General features: G+C 52.5%; 2 protein-coding genes across 3 annotated transcripts; one reads left to right on the forward strand and one right to left on the reverse strand.

Moving 5' to 3' along the window:
* Positions 1–1,521: 1,521 nt before the first annotated feature.
* Positions 1,522–4,425, forward strand: C16H17orf50 (chromosome 16 C17orf50 homolog). Its single transcript, XM_032498196.1, is given in 6 exon segments — positions 1,522–1,534; positions 3,069–3,218; positions 3,328–3,614; positions 3,616–3,659; positions 3,761–3,924; positions 4,322–4,425. Coding segments are annotated over 6 exon segments (747 nt in total). The 3' UTR covers positions 4,411–4,425.
* Positions 4,426–5,209: 784 nt separating this feature from the next.
* MMP28 (matrix metallopeptidase 28) lies at positions 5,210–25,119 on the reverse strand. 2 transcript variants are annotated; one of them, XM_032498248.1, is made up of 8 exons: positions 24,742–25,112; positions 16,720–16,799; positions 16,309–16,496; positions 11,235–11,459; positions 9,019–9,264; positions 7,491–7,640; positions 7,010–7,177; positions 5,210–6,199 (listed from the first exon to the last, which is right to left on the reverse strand). In XM_032498248.1, the coding sequence occupies exons 1-8, from the start codon at positions 24,850–24,852 to the stop codon at positions 5,805–5,807; spliced, it is 1,563 nt and encodes a 520-aa protein (XP_032354139.1). In that variant the 5' UTR covers positions 24,853–25,112; the 3' UTR covers positions 5,210–5,804. The 2 variants fall into 2 exon arrangements, with proteins under 2 accessions (XP_032354139.1, XP_032354140.1); XM_032498249.1 differs by lacking the exon at positions 7,491–7,640 and having other exon boundaries at positions 24,742–25,119.
* Positions 25,120–25,719: the final 600 nt, after the last annotated feature.

Consider the following 25,719-nt stretch of genomic DNA (forward strand, 5'->3'; position numbering starts at 1 on the left):
CACCAGCCTTCCAATTGTCACGTCTTCTGGCCATTCTGTGAGCGCCTACTCTTCTTTAAATTAGCCAGAGGGAGCTTTTGAATTTTGCCATCAAGAACCACAGTGGCTATAAGCTCTTTAGTCCATGTTAAGGAGAATGGGATGTTTTGGGGAGACAGTTGTCCATGGGTCTTCCCTGGTTTTGCATGTCTTGCAAGCAGAGGCACTGACTTTTCAAGGGCGTTGATATAGTGAACAACCTTGGAAGATACAGTGTCTTTTTTTTTTTTTTTTTTTTAGAGCAAAGAGCAGGTTTGCTTACTTCCATAAAAGATTAGGGATCCCTAAGCTCAGGGTCCCTCTTATTATCCAAACCACTGCATATGCAGATATTCGCTGGCACCCATCCCTGTGGCACCCATGGGACAATGGGCCAAGAGGAGCTGATACAAACATGCTGATGATACTGTGCTGTAAGTAATGAAGTCCTTTGTCTCTGACCCAGGAGTCTCGTGTTTTTTGGCAGAAACCATGAAAATACATCAGGCTAACTTGCTAGCTTGCAAGTAGGGTAAAATTTTAGACTGTTTACAGTTCTTGCCAGGGGTCCCCCCATGTGACTAGGAGATTCCTGGGGACTGGTCTGCTCTCTTTGTTCTACGTCCCACCAACCTGCCTCCACCAAACTGGGAGACACCTGAAGGAAGAGACCCCATCTCCTCACTTCAGACTTGGATGGAGGATGGAGGACCATATGGTGTTCCCCTATCAGACTGGGATCTCCTTGAGTCCAGCAACTGCATATAATCACGCTGAGACTCTCCAGATCTGGTTTTGCATCCTCTGCCCCTCTGCAGACTCCTGCCTCTGCCAACACACCCCACTGTCAGGCCAGGAAAAGAAGGAGTTTCCCCAAGTTTTTATAATTTTATTCCCTCTCCCAGCTGCAGCTCTTGTACACACATACAGAACGTTCAGGAGCTACACCTGGCTCTTGCTGAGCCCTGCCTCCTATGGGACTCGGCACTATGTCCTCTGCTCCTTGGAGCTAAGGAATGAGCTGGAAGTAGGTGGGATGGGGAGCAGGGGAAGGATAGAGATAGAACAGAAAGAGAAGGAGAGAAAAAATAGTGATGTAAATAAACATAATGGGTTAAGTGCTTTCCGAGGGCGAGGTAAAGCCTGTTGTTGCACTGCTATCTCTGACTTACAGATAAAGAGATTGAGGGTCAGAGAGATAACATGATAAAGTTCAGAGAGCTTTTATATTTATGTAGTAGAGTTGGGATTTGACCCCAAAGTCACTTTCTGCCCCCTTTAATACCTTCCCAAGACAGAAGACAGGGTTTGGGGTGCTTCTGGAGGCTCTAGAAAAGGCAGTTATTCTGGGGTGGAACTCTATGGACAGGTGAGGTTCTAGCCCCCGCCCCCCTTGTGAGCCGACAGAGTTCCTAGAGACCAGACCAAGTTCTAAGGATTCTGGTAACTCCTTCTTATCCCAGTGCCTGACCAGGGGAAGAGGGCAGCACAGCCTTGGGAAGAATGGATAAACACGGTGAGTGGGGCTGGAGGACAGGGACTCCAGGGTGGACCAGTAAGCCCATCACCTTGGCAACCCCAGGAGTAGAATTCCCACCTTTTCTCAGTTACCCATCCACGTACAAGTCCTCTCCTCCCTCTTCTCTGAATACTCTTGAAATCTGCTCTCTCATCTTCACCTGATGCTGTTCAGATCTTTGTCTTCTCTGGCCTGGACCACTGTAATGACCTGAGTGGGTCTCTCTCTGTCTCCTGTCAGAGGAAACATCCTAAAGGTGGCTCTGAGCACATCCCTGTTCAGTGGCTCCCCACTGCTGAAGGACAAAGTCTACACTCCATAGCCTAGCCCCCAAAGTCCCAACCTTCCTTTCCAACTCCCCCTCCTGCCCAAATGTTCCCATCATCCCCTCTCTAGCTGTGTTCTAGGCCTGGCCTTTCACAACCAGAAGGATCCTTAATGTGTTTTCCTAAATAAAGTGCAGTGGATGCTGGTTCTCCCCCTTTAGCAATGCCAAAAACTGGCAGAATCTTTGAAACAACTTTTCTTGAAAGATTTCAAGTCTTGGATGAAATTCAGAGGCCCCAGTATTACCCACCTCATCACATACTGAGAGGGCGGGGCAGATGAAGGGGCCCGATGTAAGAAGCGGTTAGCTGGGTGATTACATACAATTGGTGCTCAATACACGTGGGCTGGAACTCTAGCCTTATTATCTTTCTCCTTTGTCTCCAACCTCTTTAAACAGGGTGGCAGGGATCAATTGAAATTTTTCTTGACCTTTTCAGGGCAAACCCCAGGAGTTTTGTCTTCCCTGCCCTGTTCCCGCTTTCATTTCATTACAAGTCTAGCTCTGCAGATCCAGCAGACCAAAGGGCACACGGTGGGCTGGGCCAATGTTTGCTGAGTGAGTGGTAGACACCTCCTGGCCAAGGCCAGGTTACTTTCATATCAGCCCAGGAACTTCCCACCTGCCAGGACTGCTACTTGGGATGGTAGAGTTTGTGCCCCGAACGCCTGTCAGCAAGGGGGACAGTGGTGGCTGAAGTCCAGCTGACAGTTGGGGTCAAGCCTGGAAGATGGAATAGACACTCTTTCATGGTTGGCTCCCTCCTAGGGCAGCCTTTTCCTAATTGGTTTGTCAGTGGGGGTGAGGGAGGCGGCAGATTTCTATTTAGTCTGCTCAGAAGGGGGCACTTTTCCTGATTGTTTTGCTCATCGGAGAAGCCCTTTTCTAGTCGTACAGAGATGCTGTATACCCACCAGCTTGCCTGCCTAGCCGCAGGTGATGCTGGGCTTCCCTAAAGCAAGGCCCACTTTGAAGAAGACAAGATATAAACAACCACCTATTAAAATGCCAATCAGGGCACTTAATGCTTACTGACAGCCAGCACCGCCCACGAGAAGGAAGGCGGTGATGAATTATCACCTCTAGGCTCGCAAGCCTCATCGCACCTGCTAGTTCACGGCTTCCCGCCGCGCCCAGGACAGGACCCTGTTACCTGCCTTACAGTAACCCTTGAGATAGGCACTGTTTTCCCCCATTTTACAGATGGGGAAACGGAGCTTGACAGAAACGACGGGACTTGCCTCAGATCACTAGCTAGAAAGTGCAGGAACCAGGGAAATCAGGCCCTCCTTTGCCAAGGAAATCCTGCACTCTGTAACCCTCTCTTGAAATCTTGCTGGCCCCGAGCATCTCGTACGCACGGTCCTTGGGGCCCCTGACTTTTTTGGGGGTCGGGTTGCGGGTAATAGTCAGGGTACCCCAACATTTTACTGACCTCTTCCCCGACCCACCCACCCCGCAGGCGTCAAGACCCCCTTGTGGAAGAAGGAGCTGGAGGAGCCCCGGGCCGGGGAGGCAGAGGCAGAGGCCGCTGAGGAGGGGTCGGAGGAGGAGGAGGAGGACGACGAGGACGACGAGGAGAGGCTGCCAGTGGAAGGCGCGGCGGAGGGCGAGGCGGAGGGCGGGGAGGCGGCGCGCGGCGAGGGCCGCCAGCGGGGCTCGGTGTCCTACTGCCCGCTGCGCCAGGAGTCCAGCACCCAGCAGGTGGCGCTGCTGCGGCGCGCGGACGGCAGCTTCTGGGGCTGGTTCAGCCCCTTTGGCGCTGCTCGGCGGCCTGGGCGCTCCGGCCGACAGGTGAGGGCGCGCAGCTCGGCGTGGGCGGGATGCACGGGCCACGGGGCCGCAGACGGGAGCGGGCGGCGCCGTGCACTGAGCGCCCCGGCCCCCGCCCGCAGGAAGCGGAACCCCCCGGAGGAGCCGTGCGTGCTGGAGACGCCGCGGCGGCGGCCGCGCGGCGGGGGCTGCGCGCGCTGCGAGATCCTTTTCTGCAAGAAGTGCAGGAACCTGCACAGCCCGCCGGCCTACGTGGCGCACTGCATCCTGGAGCACCCGGATCTGGGTGAGGCGCGGGCTTCGGGAGGCGCGGGGCGGCCGGGGCCCCTAAGCGCCCCCTACTCCTAGCTTCTGTGGCCCTCCATCCTCCCCTGATCCTAAACTTCCCGCAACCCTCCCCTCTCCCCAACGCTGAGCGCTCTCCAGTACATTCCATGGTACCACCTCTTCTCAGAGCCGTCTTCCCAGAGCGCCTCTATCCCGCAGGCCTGCAGGCCCTCCGCTGATGCGGCAGCCCCACCTGTCATTAGCGCCCACCTCGTGCAGAGCCCATCATCTGGAGCTCCATCCCTCCAGGAGCGTCCCCCCCGAGGGCCCCCGCCCCCGGGCAGCACACAGTGCCCACCGCCCACCTGACCCTCGTCCCCTGACACAGCCTCACACTCATCTCTTGGGTATTTCAGGTCCTTCTGGCCCGGGGCAGAGGCATCGCCTAGAGAAGAGAAAACAGCCCTTCTGGGAAACTTGCCCCTTCCGTCAAAACATTCAATAAAGCCTCTAATCAAAGTGCCAGTGCATGGAGGTGGGGCCGAGGATCTCAGGGAGGGTGATAAAGGTCGACCCTCCTTTCCCTTCCCCCGGGTTCAAGCCAGAGGGGAAAGGGAGGGAGGAGAGCCTCCTCCCTCCACCTCCCCTCGGACAGGGCGGAACAAAGCATTTGCAGCCAAGGGCAGTCAAAGGCCATTCTCCCCACTGCTCAGAGAAGAAAAGGAAGGCTCCCGGCCAGGAATGCCAACGCCCGCGGGAAGCTGAGGGCTGAAGCTTGCCGGACCTGCCCCCCTCCTGGGGGAAGCCGGGTCTGGATGAGGTCGGTGTGCAGATGAGGCACTGGCAGGTATGGAGGGGGCAGGACTAGAGAACCAGAAACGCTGGATCCTGAAACGCTGAGACAGGACTGGGAGGCTGGGGAGCTGGGTCTTTCTCCAGGAATCCCAGCTATTCTTGGCCGGCCAGCGGGAGCTCCTGGAATGCTTCATGTGTGGCCAGGAGAATGGGGCCATTGTGAGCACCAAGCACCCCCCCCCCCCACGCCTGCAGAGCCCCGAGCCCCTGCAGTGTGCAGACCTTCAGAGAGGCCCCTGTCCTCTCTCTGCCACACAAGGTTCTCCATCTGGCCAGGGGAGTGAGGTGGGGGAGGGACATTTTGATTTTGAGGAGATGCAGGGACCCTCTCCCCATTACAGCTACTCACACAGCTCACTGGTCCTGGCTTAGATGGAACAACATAGTTGTGGCCTCCCCAGCATCCATGCCCACCTGCTGTCACTGGAAATCAGTTCAAGAAAGGCTGCTTCCCTGCTCCAAGCCCACCAGCTGGGGCATTTCTTTATTCCACAAAAAACGGCCCAGCAGGCCTGCTTCTTGTTCAGTCTCCTTCTTGTTCTGGTCCTGATGCCCCTGAAATTGGAGACCCTTGTACCCAACCCATCTAAGCTTCCTGAGGGGTGGGGCCTCTGATTAAATAAGACACATTTCTCCATGGACTGACAAGGAGGTCCTGAGAGCAAGGGACGGTCTTGCAAAGTGGTCCCAACCGCTCTGTTGTTTTGCATCCTTCCTGGTTGCCCAATGCTGTAGCCCCACAGACAGGAATTGCATCTTTAGGGAAAAAAACAAAATCCCCCAGGACTGGGGAGGAAAGGGTCCTTGGGGAAAGGGTCATGGCAGCTGGAACCCTTTTTGGCTTCTCGTTCGTTGGATTGATCCCACAAAGATCAATGTCTTGACAGCACAAAGACATTCTCCAGGGAACAAACGCAGGCAAACTTTCCTGCCCGGACTTCTGCAGGGAGCCCCAGAGGCTTCCAGACAGGGTCTGTCCTTGGGGCAGGAGACACAAGTTGGCCATGAGGGCATCCGCAGTCCACTAAGAGGTTGGAGGCATCTTCAGAACAGGGCGCCCCCTGAGTTGGCGTGCCAGCAGCCCATCCAGGGCAGCTCTGTGGCCCAGCGGCCTGAGGCAGTTGTCTGACGTTTGGCCTGGTCCAGGGACCAGTAGCGATCATCTCTGAAGAAGATGATGGAGCCGTTGGGCCTGGGCAGGGCACCACTGACCTCCTTAGGGACACTGCCCCAGTCCTGCAGGCCTCGGGGGTAGTAGGGCTCCACCTGCAGTCCCCCTGGGGCCAGCACATAGTAGCGGGGGCCTTTGAAGAGGATGAGGCGGCTCAGAGGAGGGAAGAAGAGGGCTGCATCGGGGTGGCGAGGCAGGCCCCCTGTCCGGCACAGCTGTGGTGAGCCCCACACTGGCTTGGTGCCCCGGAACCTCCAGCATCGACTTCCTGTAGGACATTGGGAAAGCCAGGGTGAGCTGGTGGCTCTTGCCCTTTGGTCCTCTACCCCATCTCTGTCCCCTCATACCTCTACCCTCCTCATGTTGGAATCCAGGGTACTTAGTATTGGTGATACTCAAAATGGATCAGTTATAAACAGAGGAGGGACTGTTGTGGCCTCCACTTCCAGCAGGTGTCAGCAGAGGGCAGGTAGCACTGAAAACCTGCCGAGCCAAGGCAGGAAGCACGCCCCTTCCCGGCTGAAGAATGGACTACAGAGAAGGCCAGGGGCTTTCTCCATGTCCATTGCTACCAATGAGGGCAGGGATTTGTTTTGGTCACTACTATATCTCAGAACCTCCAACCAAGTTTGTAGAAAGCACTCAATATTTGCTGAATCAAGAAATGAACACTATTTTCTCATGTAATATACCGCACATTCCTCAGACATTTCTTTTAATCCTCCTTCCCCAACAAACCTGAACGATTCTTTTCTCCATTCAACAAATTCAGGTTCCAAGAGTTAAGTGGCAGGCCCGACCCCACACAGCCAGGATTCCAAGTAAGGTACGGTCTTCTGCTGTATGATAGAGCTCAGAGCTGTCCTCTGCTTCCCTCTAAACTCTTTTCTGAAATCCTCCCACTCTCTCTCTGGGATAATCTTGACACCCCCTAATCCATCACTAAAGGAATCTCCCAGTAGAGGTTCCTGGAGCCACAGGTTCAGATTGGAATTGAGACTCCTCCCCTCTTTTGACCTTGGACAGGACACCTTCCCTCTCTAGGCTTCAATTTTCTCATCTGCCCCAGGGCAGCTACCTTTGAAGAAGTAGAAGTCTCCATCCTCCAGTGATACTGCTGCAGCCTCAATGTGGGGGGGCAGTCCCGCCCACCTTTCCTGTAGTGGGAGGGGCTCGGAGACGTTGCCATCAGCTGATACCTCCCAGAAGTGGCTCCCTTGAAAAATGTACAGTTGCTGTTGCCCATCTGTCCAGAGATAAGAGATAGTTGACGAGTGATCATCAGCCTCCTGCCTAAGGAAGACACTTTCCTAGAGCCCAGCTTCCCAAACAGATGAGAGAGGATGCGTGTGCACAGGTGGGGCAGGAGGGAAAGTGCAGGAGAAAGCAACGTTTTGCTTGACATGGGCATGCCAGCTTGCAGAATGCTTGTGACCTGGGATTTCTGGTTTTTACAAATTTGGCTCACCGCCCCCACCTTGTACTCCAGCTCTGGAGACCCTTGGAGATGTGGGGCAGGAGGGAAGAAGGAAGCAAGGCACTAGATGGGACCATCTTACCTACAGTGATGGCATCGAAGGAAGAGTGGCAATATTTAGGACCCCGGGTTTCGGGGTGCCTTCCCTGGAGTCTGTGGGGGTCCCAGGCCTCAAAGTCAGTGAACAGCTTTCCCGGGAGCTGGATGGCCACTGAGCCCCCCTGGGGCTTCCCTTCATGGGGAAGGAGGGAGGTGGGAGAGAATGCACACTGGTTGGGGATGTGCTGAGGGCTCAAGACCTCCCCCTTGGTTCATTTCACTATCTGATGTGAGGGGCAGGGAAGAGAGCAGGGGTGAGGGTTAAGAGTGGTCTTTGATTGTTGGTGTTCACCATAGCACCAAACTCAGAAGTCTTTCCTACCAAAGAGTCTAGTAAAGAGGAACCTACTGAGGTAAAATTGGAATGGGGAACCAAACAAGGATTTAGAATTCAGGGCAGAGGGTCCTTTTCCCTGAGTCCTGGACAATGCAGATGGCATGAGGGCAGAGTTCGGGGACCCAGGCTGTGATAATTATAGCAGTTACAGTAATTACACCACTATACCTCACTTATGAGAGTGAGGCAGAGTCCAGGAAGCTTGGAATTGGCACCAGCTCCTGAATCCTGGTCTGCAACTTCCTAGCTGTGTGACCTTGGACAAGTTATTCAACCTCTCTGAGCCCCATTTTCTCCATCTGTGGATAAAAAGGTGCTTACCTCATGGGTGTGTTAAGTGCCTGGCTAGAGTAGACACTTACGAGATAGCAGCTGTTATTATTACATTTGTGTAGGTTTCTTAGGCTACAAAGCATGTTCATACCCACTCCAACCACAGTCTTGTGAGGTAAGCAGGGCCTCAATTATTGACTCTTTTTTTTTTTTTCCCAGGAGGTAAAACTGAGGACCCTAAGAGGGTAAATGCTTTGTCCAAGAGCAACTGCTAATCCAGAATGGAATGGTGACCTGATCCCAGGGCTCCTGGCCCTGCCCGCCGTGCCATGGGCTCTGACGGACACAGCCCTGTGCTGAGCCGGGCCTGGCTCGGGTCCAGGTAAGTCTCCGGGCGGCAGCACCGGCCAGTTTATTTTGGGAGAGACCTTGTCTAAGTCCACGGCCAGGCAGAGGCCCAGGCTTGGGAGGAAAGTGGGCATCAGCATCACGGATGGGGCAGGTTTCGGGGCGAGCAGTTGGAGCTAGGAGCAGGAATGAGGGCTCTGGGGTCTGGGTGAGACCGAGGACCGAGTCTGAGTGATGGGGCACTGACATGCGAGGAACTGCCGCGGCAGGGGCTGGGCAGGAATCAGGAATCGGGACGCAAAGGAGGGCAGCACACTGGAATTGGGTGGGATGCTAGAGGCTAGGCATGGGGGTGGAGCAGAGTAGGAGCCTGAGGTTTTTCAGATTTGAGGGGAGCCTTAAGTTTCAGGATCAGGAAGGACCAGCGACGGGGAGGCTAGCTCCCTTTGCTGAGGATGGGGGATCGTATTTGAAGAGCAGGTGTCGGAGCCCTGAGGGACCCGCGGCGTAGTTGGTGGGGGTGGGCGCCGTGGCGGGGCTCTCGGGGGCTCACCATACAGGCCCTGCACGGCCAGCACGTCGTCCCAGCTGAGCAGCGCGTCGCGGCCCAGCTTCTTATAGTAGGGCGCCATGAGCGCGCGCGGCGCCGCCGAGTGGGTCAGGCCGAGCGTGTGGCCGATCTCGTGCGCCAGCACCACGAACAGGTTGCGCCCGCGGCGGCGGCTCAGGGACCAGCGCTCGTCTCGGTCGAAGTGCGCTTCGCCGCGGCGGGGCAGGAAGGCGTGCGCCAGGGCGCCCCCTGCAGGCGGCGAGGAGCGTCAGGGGGAGCCGCCGCCGGCGACGCCCCCAGCTCCCTAACGGCCCTGAGCAAATGCCATCCGGGTGTTTCTGGCTGCTTTCTGCTGTTTCCTCTAATTAAGTCTGGCAGAAGCTGAAGTGTGGAGCAATGAACAGATGACTAGGCTGTGGGGTCTGGGCTCCGAAGAGGCAGCTTGGTGTACACACAGCAGAGAGCCAAACTGCGTGGCTTTCAATCCTGGTTTTAACCTCGTACTAGCTGTGTGACCTTGGGCTGATAGCTTAACCTCTCTGTGTCTTAGTTTCTGATCTGCAAAATGAGAATGACGATAAGAAGGTTCTTCCTTACAAGATTGTTCTGAGGATTAAAAAGGACGTGTGTATGTTACAGTTAATACAGAGTGCCTACCTTGTAATAACTGCTACTTATTTTGGAAAAGATCTAGGAATAGGGATAGTGGTTACCCCAGAAGGGGGCATACTGAGACCTTCTGGAGTGTTGGCAATGTTGTTTCTTGATCTGGATGCTGGTGTGTATATGCATATTAAGAAATACATATATTCTTGCATTCGTTCGTTCTTGCCTTCCCTCTGCCGGTCTCTGCTTCCCTGCTTGTAATAGGAGTGAGCAGAGGAGTTGGGCTGGATCAGTGATTCTCAAGCTTGTAGTGGGCCCCAGATGGAGCTTATCAGTTTTGCAGTTTCTAGGACCCCCAGCTGCTCAGAATTTACTTTCTGCAGGGGCAGGGTCAGCAAACAGCACTGTGATGATGCTGGCCTAGAAGCATATCGAAGGTCCTTCCAGTGTTGCCTTCTTGGAGCCCAGGCCTGCAGGGACTGACAAAAGTCCGAGGCTGCTATTTAAGGGAGCCTCGTGGGGGCGTGGAGAGCTGGCCATATGTAAAAGGAATATATGCTTCCAATTCTGAATATGCCTCGAGCTGTTTTGAGCCATGTTAGCCTTTTCTGTTTAACCCTTACAATAATCCTGGGAGATAGACAGGCAGGTTTCAAAAGAAGACATAGCTTCAGACGAAACACCTGTCCCAAATCAGAGCTGACTCCCAGTCCAGTGCTGTCTTAGCTACCAGATACCACTGGGTATGGTTATCAGTGCCTCATGTAGATAACATGGGTGAAGTGAGTTACATGCAAGCACATGCGTGTGCTATACATGAATTCTCGAAAAGCCTGGATTTCTCCGTCTACCCTGGGTCCCAGCAGCAGAGTTTGGAAGCGGACTTTGCTCTGGTTGTGCTTGATGGAAAGTCGGAGAGTGCAAGGGAGGTGGGGACCCCAGTTCTCAGGCTACACAGGGCTTAAGTCCCCACCCTGCAGGGTTCTGATCAAGTTTCTTCTCTTTAGCGGGGAGGAGATGCACAGTTGGCCCACATTCAGGTTCTGAAAGTCGGTGTCGGCCAGAGCCAGAGGGAGGCAGTTTAAATTACAGCCAGAAGCCTTTAGTTTGGGGACAAACAGGGGAACTGGCTGGGCTGTGGGTGTGTGAAGCAGGTGGCAGGGAGTGGGGAGAATGTCTCCTGCCCTGTGGCAGTGACTGTGTGGTAGGTGGCAGGAGGGCAGGATTGGGGTCGTGGTAGCCTCTGGATGTTTTCTGAGCCTTGGTCTGGAGCACATGCACTCTTGGACAGCCAGAAGGGCACAGGTCTGTCAAGAGGCAGGGGATGGATGACAGGACCCCAGAAGGTTTTCGCAAAAAATATAACACCCTTTAGAGTTTGCAAAGCACCTTCTACACAGAACACCATCTGACTGTCCCTTCAGCCATGGGGCACATAATAGGGCAGGGACCACTGCTCCCATTCTGCAGATGGGGAGACTGAGAGTTCTTTGGAGGGAACTGCAGCTTGGCCAAGGCTAAAGGGGAAGCAAATGCTCCACTGCCCTCCCCAGACTGCCTCTCCTAGTTGGGTTTCCCTCCTGCTGTGTGGGAAAGAGGCTCTGTGTTAGCACCTGGGCCATCGAAGGCGTTGCTCAGCCCGTCGTTGTGGTCCCCTTGGAAGAAGGTGAGGCGGATGTCAGCGGGGCCTGTGGCCGGAGCCTCCCAGAACTCCAGCGCCGAGACGTTGCTCCACAGCTGGAAGGCGGCGCGCACGGCCCCCCGAACTGCCGGCTCGGGCAGGTGCTGGGGCCAGTTTACCAGGCGGTAGGAGAGGTGCTGCTTATACCACTTGTTGCCTGCCACCCAGAGAGGTCGCGTCAGTCATACCTGTTGCAGAGCCTGGGGCTGGTCCCCCAGATGCTTCTGATGGGGAGGTAGGCCCTTCCCCAGGAAGTCCCTGATCTGATGGAGGAGACACAGCCCTTGGCCTGAGAAGCCCCCCGTTTGGCTGTGGAGACACTGCTCTCGGACTGACAGAACTACCCTTGTCCTGCACAGTCCTCAGTCCTGTGGCTTGGCCTGGGGAGGCCCCAGTATAATGGGGGACATGCAGCCTCTGCCCAGGAAGAGTCCCCAACCAGAAGGACTCTCTGGTCTGGGGTCATCTTCCCCACAGCCTGGGTTGAGCTTGAAAACCACTCTGTGCCTCTTGCTGGCAGCAGATCCCCGACCCTGCCTCCCGTGTTGGGGTGGAGGAGAGGCAGGGCCCCCTCTCCCCTCTTCCTCCGCTCCACCCCTCACACCCTCCTGCCGCCTCTCTTCCCCGTGCCTTGGGGGCCTGCTGCTGACAAGAGACCACAAGACTCATTTATTCAAGGTCCTTCCCTGACCCCTGGCCCTCCCCCTCACTTCCTCAGGGACTCTGCAGGGCTCTGAGGTGAAAACAAATAAGAACAAAGGGTGTGTTTTGTCACTAACCGAGAGAGAAATTTTTCCATCTCCACTTCGAGAGTCCCTATTCCTTTGCTCAGAACTACAGCTCCTCCCTGAGGCCTGAGCCTCTGCCTCTTGCCTGAGCCCCAGGTCCACTGAGACCCTCTGCAGCTCACCATGCAGCCAGGACCAGGGTGCTTAAAGGTCCCAATCCCAGAGTTTTTCACGGCCTATTTCTGAGCCCTGTTTTCTCAGGGACTGAGACTGTGACCCCAAATGGAAGACTCGCAGATCAGAGGCAGGACTCCTGGGCCCCAAATCCCTGGAGCGTGGGTGGAAAGTGGGCAGGGCAGGCCTGGCTGTGCTCAGAGGCCAGGCCAGAGGACACAGCCCCCGCCCCTTGGTGGGGGGAGTGGGGGGTTCAGACCCCGGCCCTTTCGTCCTGGGGACCTCTTTGCCTGAACCAGGTAGGAGGAGTGACATCATGAAAGTCTGGCCATCTCCTGGTCCATCTCTCTGCTCTATTTTGGGGAAATTGAGACCAGAAGGAAGGGTCTCGGGTGAGTGAGTAGCGGAGCTGGGCCCCGAGCCCGGGCCCCAAGGCCAAACCCCAAGGCCAAACCCGGTGTGCTTGCTGCTGAACCACACAGAGAAACAGGCACTTTTGCTGAGACTCAAGGCTTAATTAGCATGGCTCCTCTGGGTCAAAGCAGGGACTCTGCACGAGCTGAAATCCTCCAGAATTCTCCAGAGAGCAGAAAGCTGAGCGCCCTTTCACTCCCCACTCCTATCCCCCCCCCGTAGAAGTGGGGGAGGGCTGTCCCTTCTCCCACCCCGGAGCCCGAGCTCCATTCAAGGCAATGCTGCCTCCCAGGGCCTGTTTGGCCTGGCTGCCACCCAACCCCTCCCAGCCAGGGACCAACCCTCAGGGAGGGAAGAGGGAAGGTTTCTGAGGAAGGGAGGGAGAGAAGGAGGGCAGAGGAAGGCCTGGAGTCCAGAGGCACCGCCTGAGGGTTTATTATGTGCCAATAACACTTCTTGTTGAACTGTAAGTCTTCACCAGGCATCGGACAGCCTGGCACTGGGCCCCTTCCCACCCTGCTAGGTGTGACCAACTCTCAGCCTCTCCTCCTCCACCTTTAAGCTTCTAGAAAAGTGTGAGGCAGCTCCTGCCTCTGCAGCTAGGGAGGCCCCTCACTCCATGAGCAAGAAATGGGGAGGGGAGGGAGGACAAATAGGAACAGGAATTGAGAGAAAGTGACTAATTTTCCCTGGGAGGGGAGCCGGGTCGGGGGTTGTGGAGGTGCCTGTTGAGGAGGAAGGAACCACCTGGCTGGCAGCCTGAGCCCTCTCCCCTGTCTTCTTCCAGGTTTGTCCTTGGAGCAGGCTGGCCATTTCAGGCCCCCATCCCAAACTCCTGGCCAGGCAAGGCTGGTTTCCATGACGACCACTAGGTCACAGTAACACCTGGCACTGCCCCCCCCACACACCCTTGCACGCAAATCCAAAAAGGAAGAGGGAGGGAGAAGGAGATGGGGAAGAGCTTGGGGGGATCCTGAAGCTTGACTCCCAACAGGCAACTGATACTGTGAAGAGTTATGGGTTGAGATCCCAGTTCCTCTACTTACAACCTTGTAATGAATTATAGTCTCACTTCAAGCCTTGACTGCCTGACTTGCAAAGTGGGACTAGTAAGTCTTACCTTCTGATAAAAGTGAAATAGCAAATGCAATAGCAGCATGAAGCTGCCTGGCATGTGGTGGGTGCTCAGTAAACATCCCTGCTGCTTCCTTTTCCATCCCAGTTACACCCCCGTGGCCCACCCAGCTCTGTGAGGGAGCGGGGACATTGCAGATCAGCCCAGCAGACACAGAGGGGACCCAGTGCTTGGAATGAGGTTGCCGGATTTAGCAAGTTAAAATATGGAATGCCTAGTTAAATATGAATTTCAGATAAACAACACACAATGTTTTTTAGTGTGAGGATGTGAAAACCAAACAAGTATGTGTTGTTCATCTGAAATTCAAGTTGAACTGGGCATCCTTATCTGGCAACCCTGGGGCCCACTTCATCAGGACAGCATTCACCCACATAATGGAAAGTCACTGGCCTAGAAACCCACATCATTTTTCAAGCACTTAAGCATGTGCTGAGGTTTTTCGAATCTGGCAACTCACCTAATCCTCTCAATGATAAGAAGGCTTGGCCGCTCTCTGGCTGTGTGGCCCTGGGAAAGTTGCCCAAGCTCTTTGCCCCTCAGTTTTCCCACTGTAAAATGATGATAATAATGGCCCCCATCTCATAGGGTTGTTATGGGATTAAATGAGTTAATCCATTTACAGCCATGCTTGGTACATCATAAATGCTCAACACTTGTTAACTGTGGGATTACATTTCCTTTCTGAAGCCATAGGAAGTGCTCGGTGCCTGCCAAGCCCACAGCTCCTTTCTAGGGACTGTCTTCCCACCTAGAGGGGAAAGGAAGTCAGGCTGCTGTGGTTCAGGTTGTGAACAAGAGGGACATTCTCTGTCTAGCCTAGACCACTGCTGTCTGGACCAGGGGTCAATGAAATGGGGAGGGAGATGCCTTAGCATGAATTTCTGTCTAAAAGGGCTGCACCAAATTGGATAGTGACAAGTGGACTCCATCAGACCCTCCCCTGGGGCATGAGAAGATGAGATGCTGCCACTGTGAATGCATGGGAGGCCTCATCCCAATTCTCTGGGAGACCAACTCTAGCCTGGGAGCACCACTATTGAGACTATCTGGGGCTGCCCCATTTCCCACTGTATCCTCCCAACAAGCCCTTCCCTTGGAAATCAGGGCAATCTCCTTGGCAACCTAAACAAGCTATGTTTCAGATGAGGAAACAGAGCAAAGTGACATGGCCTGGGTCACACAGCTGAACTTGGAGCGCCAGCTCCAGGGATGCTGTTCCAGCTCACACTGTTCCTTCATTCTACCTTGTCCTTCCCCTCTGCTGGCCAGAAACACAGTGGGATGCAGCACATGTTGGCACCAGGGACATCTTGACCCCAGAGTCTGGACCCCATCACTGCCTCCATGCTTTACTAGGAATGCAGTCGGTCAGTACTGGGGACCCAGAGTGGCTGCACATGTAGACACAGTGGAACTGGATTGGCAAACACCTGGAAACAACCATCCTCTGACAGCTGAGGGGAACAGCCCACAGTTTCCTTATGGATTAGCTAAGGGCAAAAACCAGTGTGCCTTCTGTTCTGTTCATAATGGGTCTCCTTGGCAAAATTATTAATGCAATTTAAAAAAATCAAAGGCTGTAAGTGCTCACAGTAAAATTAGTTGTAGATGAGAACCTGACTAAGTAAACCCTTCTTGTTAGGAAATTTTGAAAACTGGGAAAATCAATCAGAGGAAATTAAACTTAGTACAAACAAGATGTTCAAATTACACACGGTAAAATTTCTTATTGACAAAGAATTGACAGAAGAGTCAAATTTCCGTCATAAATCTTAGATCTGTAACATCTGACCCTGGAAGATAGGATTTGGACAGAGAAGGGAAAAAGAGCAGGAGGCGAAGGGAAGAAAAAGCCCAAAACTACACAAAGAAAATTACAATGGCAGAAACTGTCATGCATAAAATGTTCAGAATAGGCAAATCCATAGAGACAGAAAGGAGATTGATTGGCGGTTACCAGGGGCTGGGGGAGGGAGAATGAGAGTGATTGTTTCTTTCTGGGCCTGGGGTTTCTTTTTGGGGTGATGAAAATGGTCTGGAATTAGATTGTGGTGATGGTTGCACAATGCTGCGAATATACTAAAAAACCACTGAATTGTACACTTTCAGTGGGTAAATTTAATGCTATGTGAACTATATTTCAATAAAGCTATTTGAAAGTGTGCCATGGAAACATAAAACTGATTGATGAATCACATCTTTGTTGAATAATTCTTATGAAAAAAGAATCAATTCTGATGAAAACGACTTCAGTTAAATATAAAGGAAAATGTTGACTGCCCCATGTAGCACACTGATCAAGGAATGAAGTGGGCTTGAGGAGGTCTGTTCTGGAAATCAGTTGCATAATGAGAATTCATTGGTGTAGGCATAATTCTGATTTAAATGTCTGTGTTCACAAACATGGTCCTTGAGTTGAGAGGTCCTATTCGCCCACCCTAGGCAAGAGAGGTTACTGACAGAGCCAAGTCTGAGGCCGTGACGTGTTTTTCTGGCCATGGGGCTTCAGGATGCTGGGAAATCCAACCTAGCTAGATTGTACCAGTGCTCACCTTGCCCTGCAAAGCGTTTCTTACGCCTCATTTTGGCCCGGCGTCCAGCAAAAAGGGCACTGACTCTCTGGGTCCAGGCCACCTGGCTGTCAGTATCTGCTACTCCGCAGCGGGGCTGTGTCATCTGGCGCAGGGTAGCCGAGTCTAGCACGCCACTGATGGGCAGCTGGGACACCCACTGGAACTCCCTGTTAGGAGGAATTGAGATAAAGGACCACAGTGGGAGGCTGACTGGTGGGGGTGAGGGTGGGGAGCTGCCTTGGAGACAGCATGATGCTGAGGGCATGGGAGGAAGCAATGGAGCATGACCCTCTGGACACACATGGGAGACCAGCCTTTGAGGAGAAGGGAGGAGGTGACCCAAGCTTTGCACTCCAGCACCCCCAAGTCCTCCACACCCCTCCATCCTACCTGATGGCATTGCGGAATCGCGTGGAGGTGGGACCTTTGGGGACCTGATCATCGAGATATCCGTACTTCTCCAAGAATAACTGGGGGAGAGAGGAACATCAGCTTTTCCCACCGTGCGGCATCCTTTCCTGAAACTCCCTGAGTCTCCAAGTGTCCACAGCACATATGTCATTCCCAGTCTCACCCCTTGTCTCAAAAGGATCTGTGAGCTACTGAAGAGTCTTTAGGATCAAAGTGAGAAACTAGACTCAGTTCCAGGCCACCCACTGACTAGCTGGATATAGTTCTTGGAGGCCAGTGGAGAGAAGTGTGTGACTCATTGTCCACCCCTATCACCAGTCCTACCCTTCAGGGAAATGATGCACTCGGCTCCCTGCTTGCCCTTCTCACTGATAAAGCCCCATCAATGGGTAAAAGAAATGTCACTTCGCTGCTTAATTCTTATACCAACACGCACTCTCTTCATTTTTACCCCTCCTTGCTGTGTTTCCAGAAATAATTTTCTGTCTTCTTTTGTTCTCTTACTTTTCTGTGCTGTATTTCTTAAATCAGCTCCAGTCATAGCTGCAGCCTCAAGGAAAAGGCACAAACCAGGAATGAAACTAGACACTAAGAGCCAGGACCCGCAAGCCCCTCAGGGTTTGCAAGCATCCCACCTCCTTTTTGTGGATTTCATTATATCCATCTCCAGCGACCCCCACATCCTCTTCCCAATAAAGCCACTTTCCATAAGGAACCCTTATTCTAGACAAACACTTTCCAAGTCCATTTTATTGTTTCTCTGCACTAATTTATTAGTATTTCAGCACTATTGTTTTCTTTCCCTTTGCAAAGGTACACTGTTTGGGGATGTATTGTGGATTAAAGGCATTCGAAGGGCTTAATCTGGAAGCCTTAATGGTTCAAAATAATGTGACATCCTGGGATAGCCAATGGGCCTGGAATTAAGAATCTGTTCCCATCCATGACTCTGCTGGGTGGCCAGGGACAAAGTACTCAACCTCTCTGAGCCTCCATTTCTTCACCTACAATGTGAGAACAGGAACAACCCCAAAAGATTCTCAGAAGGATTAAACAAAGCAATGCACATCTAGCATAGTTGTCTGGTAGACAGTAAATGCTCAATAAACAGTTGATCTAATTGATTTACCTTAGTGGGAAAATTAACAAGACTTTAGGAATGCAACCCATCTACAAGATGGGAAGTGCTTTGAACGAGTCAGTTACACCTCTGTAATCAATTCAGGTGCTCAGGCTTGCCTCGCCCCAGCCTGGTGCCTGGTTCTCTTCCATGACTCTTCCCTCTCCCTTGAGAAGGCAAGGATGGACAGAGTGACTTTCTAAAGGAAGTCAGATAATTAATATTTCCTTAGAAGCAGGTTTGCTGAGTGAATGACTTGGGAGAGACTGGGTCACTGGCCAATATACTGGCACTCCCTGTGCCCCTCCCCCCAAACCCATGCAGCCCTTATCAGGGAGTTGGCTCTGGTTCTGGAACTGAAGCCTTGAAGAGGCCGGAAGGGGAGAGGGGAAATTGACTTGCGGCGTCTCCTGTTTCCTGGCTGGGCTGCCTTGCCTGGGACTTTGGCAGGCAAGGTGGGTGGAGGGCAGGATGGGGGTGGAGGCTTTTTTCAGGGGTCCACAAGAGGGGAAGTCCTTGGCTGACTTGTCTCTGAGACCCTGTGGATTTCAAGGCAGAGCTGAATTCCCAGGAGGCAGAATGAGCAAGTGTCCAGGACACCAGCCAAGAGACACCAAAAGAATGAGAAAAAGAAATTTTAAGAATTCGACACTTTATATTTCCATAAAAGCACTGAACTGTTATAATGGGGATTACCAGGATTTCAGAACTCCCTGATACTTATCTTCTGTTTAATATGCACATATTTTAAAACATTTTTAATTACAAAGAAGAGGTCCCTTGGTGCCGTCAGTGCTGCGTGCCCTGAAGTTCTGTTGAGCAGAGGCAGACTGGTATCCCCCGGTGAGGAGGAGGCAGGGTTGAGATGCCTTCTGCTCCTGCCATCTCTAACCTTCTTCTGCGGCCCATTTGCCGTGCCTCAGTTTTCCCCTGAGAAGGTGGGAGAAACACCCGTCTGTCTGGGAGAGAGAGCAGGGGTGTGGGGCAGGTGACAGCGTGGCAAAGGGAGCCCAGGAGAAGACGCAGGATTGGGAGGCTTGTCCTGTGCCCTCCTGGGGACCCTCTGAGCTCCACCCGGATCACTTTCACAGAGGCCGTGCTCAGGCTCACAGTTCAAACACCAGGTTTTCTCTCTTCCCTGTTCTCCACCTGTCCTCTCTCCCACAGAGCCCAGGGCTGGAGCTGCATGGAGAGGAAGCTGGAGGGCTGTGCCCCTCCTGTGACTCACCCTGCTCAGGTCTGAAAGCTTGTGCCAACCTGCCTCATCTACTTGGTCAGGGCCGGGGCCACCTTTCTGGGGAGTCACTCCTGCGAAGCCCTGGGAGTGGCTGTGGTGTCTGGGTGAAATGAACATGTTCTCCCCGGACCCAGAAAGCTGAAAGGAATCAGAATCCCAAGGCTTCTGGTCCTTCATTCGTCCTGACTTGTCCTGGGAGGGTGTGTGGAGCCCAGCCCATTCAGTGCCTGAAGGAATGGGAATTTCTGGCCATTTCTGAGCAGGGCAAGACTAGCAATGAGGTATAGCAAAATGAATCCCAGAACTCTGAGTCACTAGCTCTGCAGGGCAGGAGCACTGGGCCGAGAGTCTTGAGTTTCATTCCTAGTGCTGCGGCGAACTTTGTGTCCTTAAGCGAGTCCTGTGCCTCTCTGGGCCTGAGTTTCCTCTTCTATAAAATGAGGGGGTTGGATTAGAGCTAAGATAAACTCCAGCTCATTCTATTATTGTAGCCTTGCTTCTGCAACTGATTAGCTGTGTGAACTATAGCAAACTTACTTGATTTTTCTGTGCCCCAGAGTATAAAATGGGGGTAGGAATACTGCTTTATGTTTCTCACAGGAGCGCTGTGAAAATCCAGTAAGAAGATGTTTTGGGAAAGCTTTATGATAGTTGTTCCATTAAAAACATTATTTTTCCCTTTATGGTCAACAGAGCTTTATTGTTCGAAGGGACCTTTGGCAGCTGAGTTTAGGAGGTGCCAGCTCGCAGTCTCATGTCCACAGAGTGGTTGTGACATCCTCCAAATCAAAGAATTGCAACAGAAAAAAAAAGAAACCAAGAACTGAAAAATTACAAAATGGCAAGCTCATGCAGAAAGCAAGTTGCTTTCCTTATGATTTATTCCATCTCATATTACATTTCATCATGATTTTAGTCTTTCCGTAGTGACTCTGTGTGATTGTGTTTATCATTCATTACCTCTGTAGCATCATTAGCCAAGTCAAGATGCAGGGATGACGGCTGGTGGTGTGCCCGGTGTGCTCTATAAATAAAAATGTTTTCTGGTAATCAAGAGCACAGTGAGCTCATGGCTACTGTAGAGCTTTTCAGGGTATCTCACTGTCTTTGAGCTTTGCAATCACCTTGCAAGAACGCAAGCAGGACAGGTGTTGCTATAATGTAAGTCTCAAGGCAGTGCAGCATCTCATACTTGAATCCAAATCCTCTGACATCTGTCCCAGGATGTTTTGTTTCACATGTAGAAAGTGACTCAGAGGCTTTAAAGCTGAAGGAGCAGAGTCCAAGCTGCTCTTTCCGCTGGGAGATGGCCCTCAGATATAAAGAAAAAAGGTAAAATTGGGGGGTGCTTCTAGATTCCTTCTGTCTCCTCTGCAAGCAGGCCCAGGAGCAGAGCAGAAGGAAGAAACTGCTCAGGCAGGGAACTCCGGCTTTCAACAGAGGCTGGGATCACGTTTCCCATTGCACCCCAAAGAGGCCATCTGGCAAGCCACAGGTATTCAACAGGACTCAGGTACGTTCCTTCACAAAGACGAACATCTGCTTCCAGGATGTGTCGCTTTTGCTCTCTGGCTCCTGGAACCTGCTCAAGGCCTCAGGGCAGTGGGACCAGCTGGGCCCCTTTCCTTTATTTTGGGCAAGGGCCTCCTGTTCCCTTCTGTCTGACTCCCTTTCTTTTCTCCTCCCTTTCTTCGTCCCTGGTCCCATATTCACAAAGTTCTGTCAAGGTGTAACCTAGATACCTCTTATTGTAATCCTCGTCCTTTCTTTCATTTTCCATCAGTAAAGGAAGTTAGAAAACTTGAGCTGACCAGTCCCCACCCAGACCCCATCTTGTATCTTTTTCTAATGCCAAATAACCATACTGTATGGATCCATGGTCTTTGCTAGGTGTAAGGCTACGTTTAAGGCATAAAATAAAGCCCTAACTCAGACTGGGTTTAGAGAGAGTTACCCAACAGTCTCTCCCTTCTTTGTTCCTGCTTCCACCACCCAGCTTTTATTAGATTTCTTGGTTTTTCTGATGAGCTTGCCAGCTGCTGCTCCATCAATTCATGGTCTTCTGGGACCCTTCACAGCCTCTTCTGCGTTTCTATTCACCCTGTACCCATGAGTCACGGAGCTGAGCTCTTGGGAATGTCTTCCACACCCGGGCTTCTGGGTTTCTGACTCACAGAAAGTCAAATGAATGGCTCTAGGGTATGAGAAACAGACACTGCATCTGGGGGTGGATACTCCACAGAAGCTCCAGCGTCTCCCTGGAGAGACAAACTACCCAGCTCCTTGTTGCACCCGCACACTGGGGGTTAGCCATGCAGATGTGCGTAGACCATGGAGTAGAAGGCAGGTCCTGGACACACTGCCTGGTTGTTCTAAAGAAAGTCCAAGTAATGCATGGGTAGATAGGTCCCTTGGGACAGTCTGTGTTACCCAAAAACAGGACAGGGCCTGGCTGGGAATGGGAGGGGGGCCAGAGTGATGATGTCATTCATTAACTCTCAATCCTGCAACTCAGCAGTGGAGGTTTTTCCTACTCACTAATGTTGTGAGCAGCCCTAGCTTTCCTAAGTGAGCAACAATGAACTTGTTCATAATGCAGCTTTGTAAGCAGTCAGTCCCCTCCCAGGCAAAGCCCATTCTGGAAAGCCCTTAATTTTGTTACTTTGTGTGTGTACAGAGAACACATAAATCCACACACGCACACAGGGAAGAGGGATACACAGAGAGACACCCAGATAGACACGGACAGAGGTAGATGAAATGTGTACAACATACACACAGAGGCACAGGCATACAAACACACCAGAGCCAAAGAATGTTAGTGCTAGAGAGAATCTTCAAAGTCACTTATGAAATTTCACTCCCTTACTTTACAGAGGAGGAAACTGCAGCCTGGAGAAGGGAAGGGTAAAGCTTAAGATCACACAGCTTGTTTTTACTATTTCTTTCCTTCTGTCTCCTGAACTCTGACCTTTGCCTATGACCTCAGCAGGACTGCTGTGCTTTGCTTAGGGTCTGGCTCCCTGCACTGTGGTCAGGGCATTGTACCCAAGCAGAGAGCTAGGGTGACTGGAGGGGGGCTTGCTTTGTGCAGGTTCCCTTCTGTGGATGGTTCTATTTCCCTAAATGACCACAACATCTCCCAACGCCATGCTCTTCTGATGATGTGACTTCAGCCCTCCTGCCACCAATTGTGGGGTTGATGTTCCCTCCCCTTGACCTGCAGCTTGTGATTCCGGCCAGTGGAAGAGAACGGAAGTGATGCTATGCAACTTCCTAGTCTAGGTCATAAAGAGGATACAACTTCCGCTTCTCTCTCCCTTTTCTCTCTCTTCTCTCTCTTTTAACACCCAGCCTAGAGACCCAACCACCATGTTTGGATGCAGCCCAAACCAGCCCACATGCAGAGACCGTGTGGATAGGCCCATGAAGAACTGAGACGCCCAGCTGATAGCCAGCATCAACTGCCGGACAGGTGAGCCTTCAGATGATTCCATCCCCAGACATTGCAGAGCAGACGCAAGCTGCCTTGATATGCCCTGTTTGAAATTCTGACCTGTAGTATCTATGAAGAGAAAAAAATGTGGTCCTTCACTGCATTTTGAAGTACGTTGTAATGAAGCCATAGTAACTGCAATGCCATCTCTTAGGAATCACAGCCCCGAACTGACTGTTGTCAAAGGCTGAAAATAGCTGCCTTACATATTTTGTCCTGTGTTATTGTTTTAGAGGAGCTAGTCACCAAGCCAGGACTTCAATCTGAAGTTCTATCTTCTAAAACAATAACAACAACACTGAGAGCAACTTCCTTTTATAGACTGCTTTGTGCATATGAGGCACTGTGCTGAGCATTTCACACACATTATCTCAATGAAACCATACAACACTCTTGCAAAATAGGCATTGCTAATCCTCATTATACAGAGAAGAAAATGGAGGCTTAAAGAGGTTAAGTAATTTACATACTGTTTGCACACAGCCCGTGCAATTGACCATATACAGAAACACATAGAAACATACCAACATACACACACAATTTGCATATGTATATGCATATAGAGACACAAACACATCTATTACACATTTCTAAAGTTCTTTATACTTTTGAAATAGTTTTTGTTCTCAAAGGTAAAAGATCCCTTTCCCTCAGTTATGTTAAATAGACTGAAGAGATTCAATCTGTTAGATATTACATTTGCCAAACACCCCAAGATGAAATTCTCTCCATCTGGGGCCACCACAGGCATGGGCGGCAGAGATATGGTCTCTGTTCTCCTGCCAAGGATTGCCTGGGACCCAGGCTTGAAGGGAGGTGGGGTGAGACTCTTAATAAGACTTGGCTTGGTACACAAGCCTGGGGCGGTGAGGATTCGGTACTTGATGTTGTAAGACTCTAAATTCAGAGAAACAAAGTGATTCTTGAATGTGCAAAAGCAGAGAGCACAGAGCAAGAGACCAGTGCTTCGGAGAGGAAGGAATGAAGGAGTTGGAGAGAGGACGCCCCTGTCGAAGCAGGGTCCTTTCCTAATATTCCAGAGTGGTGCTAGGAGCTGGCTGGTGGAAGGAAGAGGTTCAGAGGTGGCCCTCCTCTTTCTGCAGGGTTCTTAAATTCAGCCTGCCTCTTCTAGGGAAGGGGAGTGGGAGGATACCAGAAGCTTGCAAATGGCAGTTTTAGAGCAGGAATGATACTTTTAGGGGAGTAAGAGTCTCAGGGCAGAGTGCTGGACTCAGTCATTTAAAGCTTATTTGCAGCCCTTCTCCTTAAAACAGTGGAGACCTCAGTTCTAATCTTGAGAAGAGATAAGAACACAGAGATACTTCTTCGGGAAAGAAAGAAATGATACTGGTGTATTATTAAAATCACCTTTATCTAGAAAATAGATGCCCCAAGTTCATCCCCACCCCCACCTCACAAAAAGTTCCCCTTGTGCAACCTACACCAAGCAGCTGAGTCCGAAGACGGAAAATGAAATGGGAAATCTTTAAGGTTCACATCCACCTGCCCACCCCCTTTTCTCAAGTTCAGTCCCGAAGCTCTGTTTAAAGCTCCTTAGAAGCAACTCTTAAGAGTATGCTACTCTTACCCATTTTACAGAACTAGTTCTGAACTGGGCACTCACTAGCCCCTGCTGGTCAATGGCAGGACCAGCCCAGGAAGCCAGAGGTACCTCCTGAGTCTCGCTGGCCGGGGCCAGCCGGCAGTACCCTCTCGCCACCAGTGTGGGAGTCTCCGCATCATCTGACGCTCGGGGAGGGGTCCGGGCGTCTGATGAATGAACCGCCAAGTCTCCCCGGCCTAGGCGGGGTGGGGCAGAGGGTCTGCGCCAAACTGGGGTGCGGGGGTTCCCTCTCCCTCAGTTCTTGCCTATCTGTCCCATCTTGTTGCTGCCCCCTTCCCCTTGTCCTGAGAAATTCATGCCGACTCACGTGCCTGTGTGGTTCCAGCCCTGGTTTGGGATCTGGGGGTAGGGTAGGAGGGGAAAAAATGCTGCCCTGGGCTCTTTGTGTGCAAGTGTGAAGGGTGCGGAGGACAAGGGAGGGTCACGCCGGTGGTCAGCTCAGATGGGACGGTTGGGTGGCCTGACTGCAAAGTTCGGGAGGGTCTCCAGCAAGCGGACCCTCCCGCCCCGTACACACCGCGTACCTCAGCCTCCCTGCGCAGCTCCTGGCCTACGCGCTGGGCGTGCTGGACGTCCAGGCCGCCCCACAGCAGCAGCGGCAGCGCCCGCAGCAGGAGGCCGACACGCACGGCCATGTCGCCGCGGCCCCTGCCTCGGGGCGCCGGGCGCGGGGAAGCTGGCCGTCGGTCCGCCGTGCCCGGGCACCCGCGGAGGCTCCAGCTCTGCGCCGCCCCGTGCGGAAGGGAAGGTCCCAGCAGCTCGCCCGTGCCCGGGCCCCGCGAGCGGGGCAGCTCCTCCGCGGTGCTTCGCCGGGAGCCGGCTCGAGATCGTCCTGCCCGGCAGTGCCTGCCAGTGGGTCTGTGGGACAGGGGACCTGGAGGTAGGGAGAGAGGGAGGGAGGAGGGGGCGGGACCCCAGCATGACGGCCCCACCCACCCCGCTCAGCCGCTGGAACGCGCCGCTGTGCTGGAGCCTCCTCCGCAGGAGGTGCGGCCGCACCCGGCGCCCCGCGGACTCAACCTCTCGCCTACCATCTCCACTGGATCCGGATCTCTCTGGGAAAGGCGGGGGAAGAAGCGTCTTCTCCTGGCGGTTGTAGCTACCTAAGACTTCGATGAATAGAGGACCTGGCCTACCAGAGGGTCATTGGTTGTTTCAGCCAGACTGGCAGGGACCGAGGCCCTGGGGTGTGAGAGAAGGAACTCAGGGCTGAGGTCAGAAGAATTGCGTTTGAGCTCCAGAGCTGCTGCTTAATTAGCCGTATGAATCCTGTCTCAGCCACCTGCTGGCTGTGTGGTCTTAGGCAAGTCACCCACCCTCTCAGAACCTATTTTTCTCAGCAGTAAATGGGGATAATAAGAATATCGATATCATGTGATAATAGGAAGCATTTAATCAGAGAATAATGCCTGTAAGTAACTGAGCTCCTTGCCTGGCATCATGCAGGTCGCACTTTATAAATGGTAGGCTTCACTGTGTGACTTTTGGCAAAGGATTTAAAT

The sequence above is a fragment of the Camelus ferus genome, chromosome 16 (assembly GCF_009834535.1).
Source record: "Camelus ferus isolate YT-003-E chromosome 16, BCGSAC_Cfer_1.0, whole genome shotgun sequence".
In the NCBI taxonomy this organism is placed as follows: Eukaryota; Metazoa; Chordata; class Mammalia; order Artiodactyla; family Camelidae; genus Camelus; species Camelus ferus.

Excerpts from the sequence above, each read along its gene's own strand:
- MMP28 (XM_032498248.1), bottom strand. The coding sequence starts at position 24,852 with ATGGCCGTGCGTGTCGGCCTCCTGCTGCGGGCGCTGCCGCTGCTGCTG. Across the intron at positions 16,800-24,741 it reads AGCTGCGCAGGGAGGCTGAG|TTATTCTTGGAGAAGTACGG; the intron begins GTACGCGGTGTG and ends TCTCTCCCCCAG. Across the intron at positions 7,178-7,490 it reads CTTCGATGCCATCACTGTAG|ATGGGCAACAGCAACTGTAC; the intron begins GTAAGATGGTCC and ends ATCTCTGGACAG.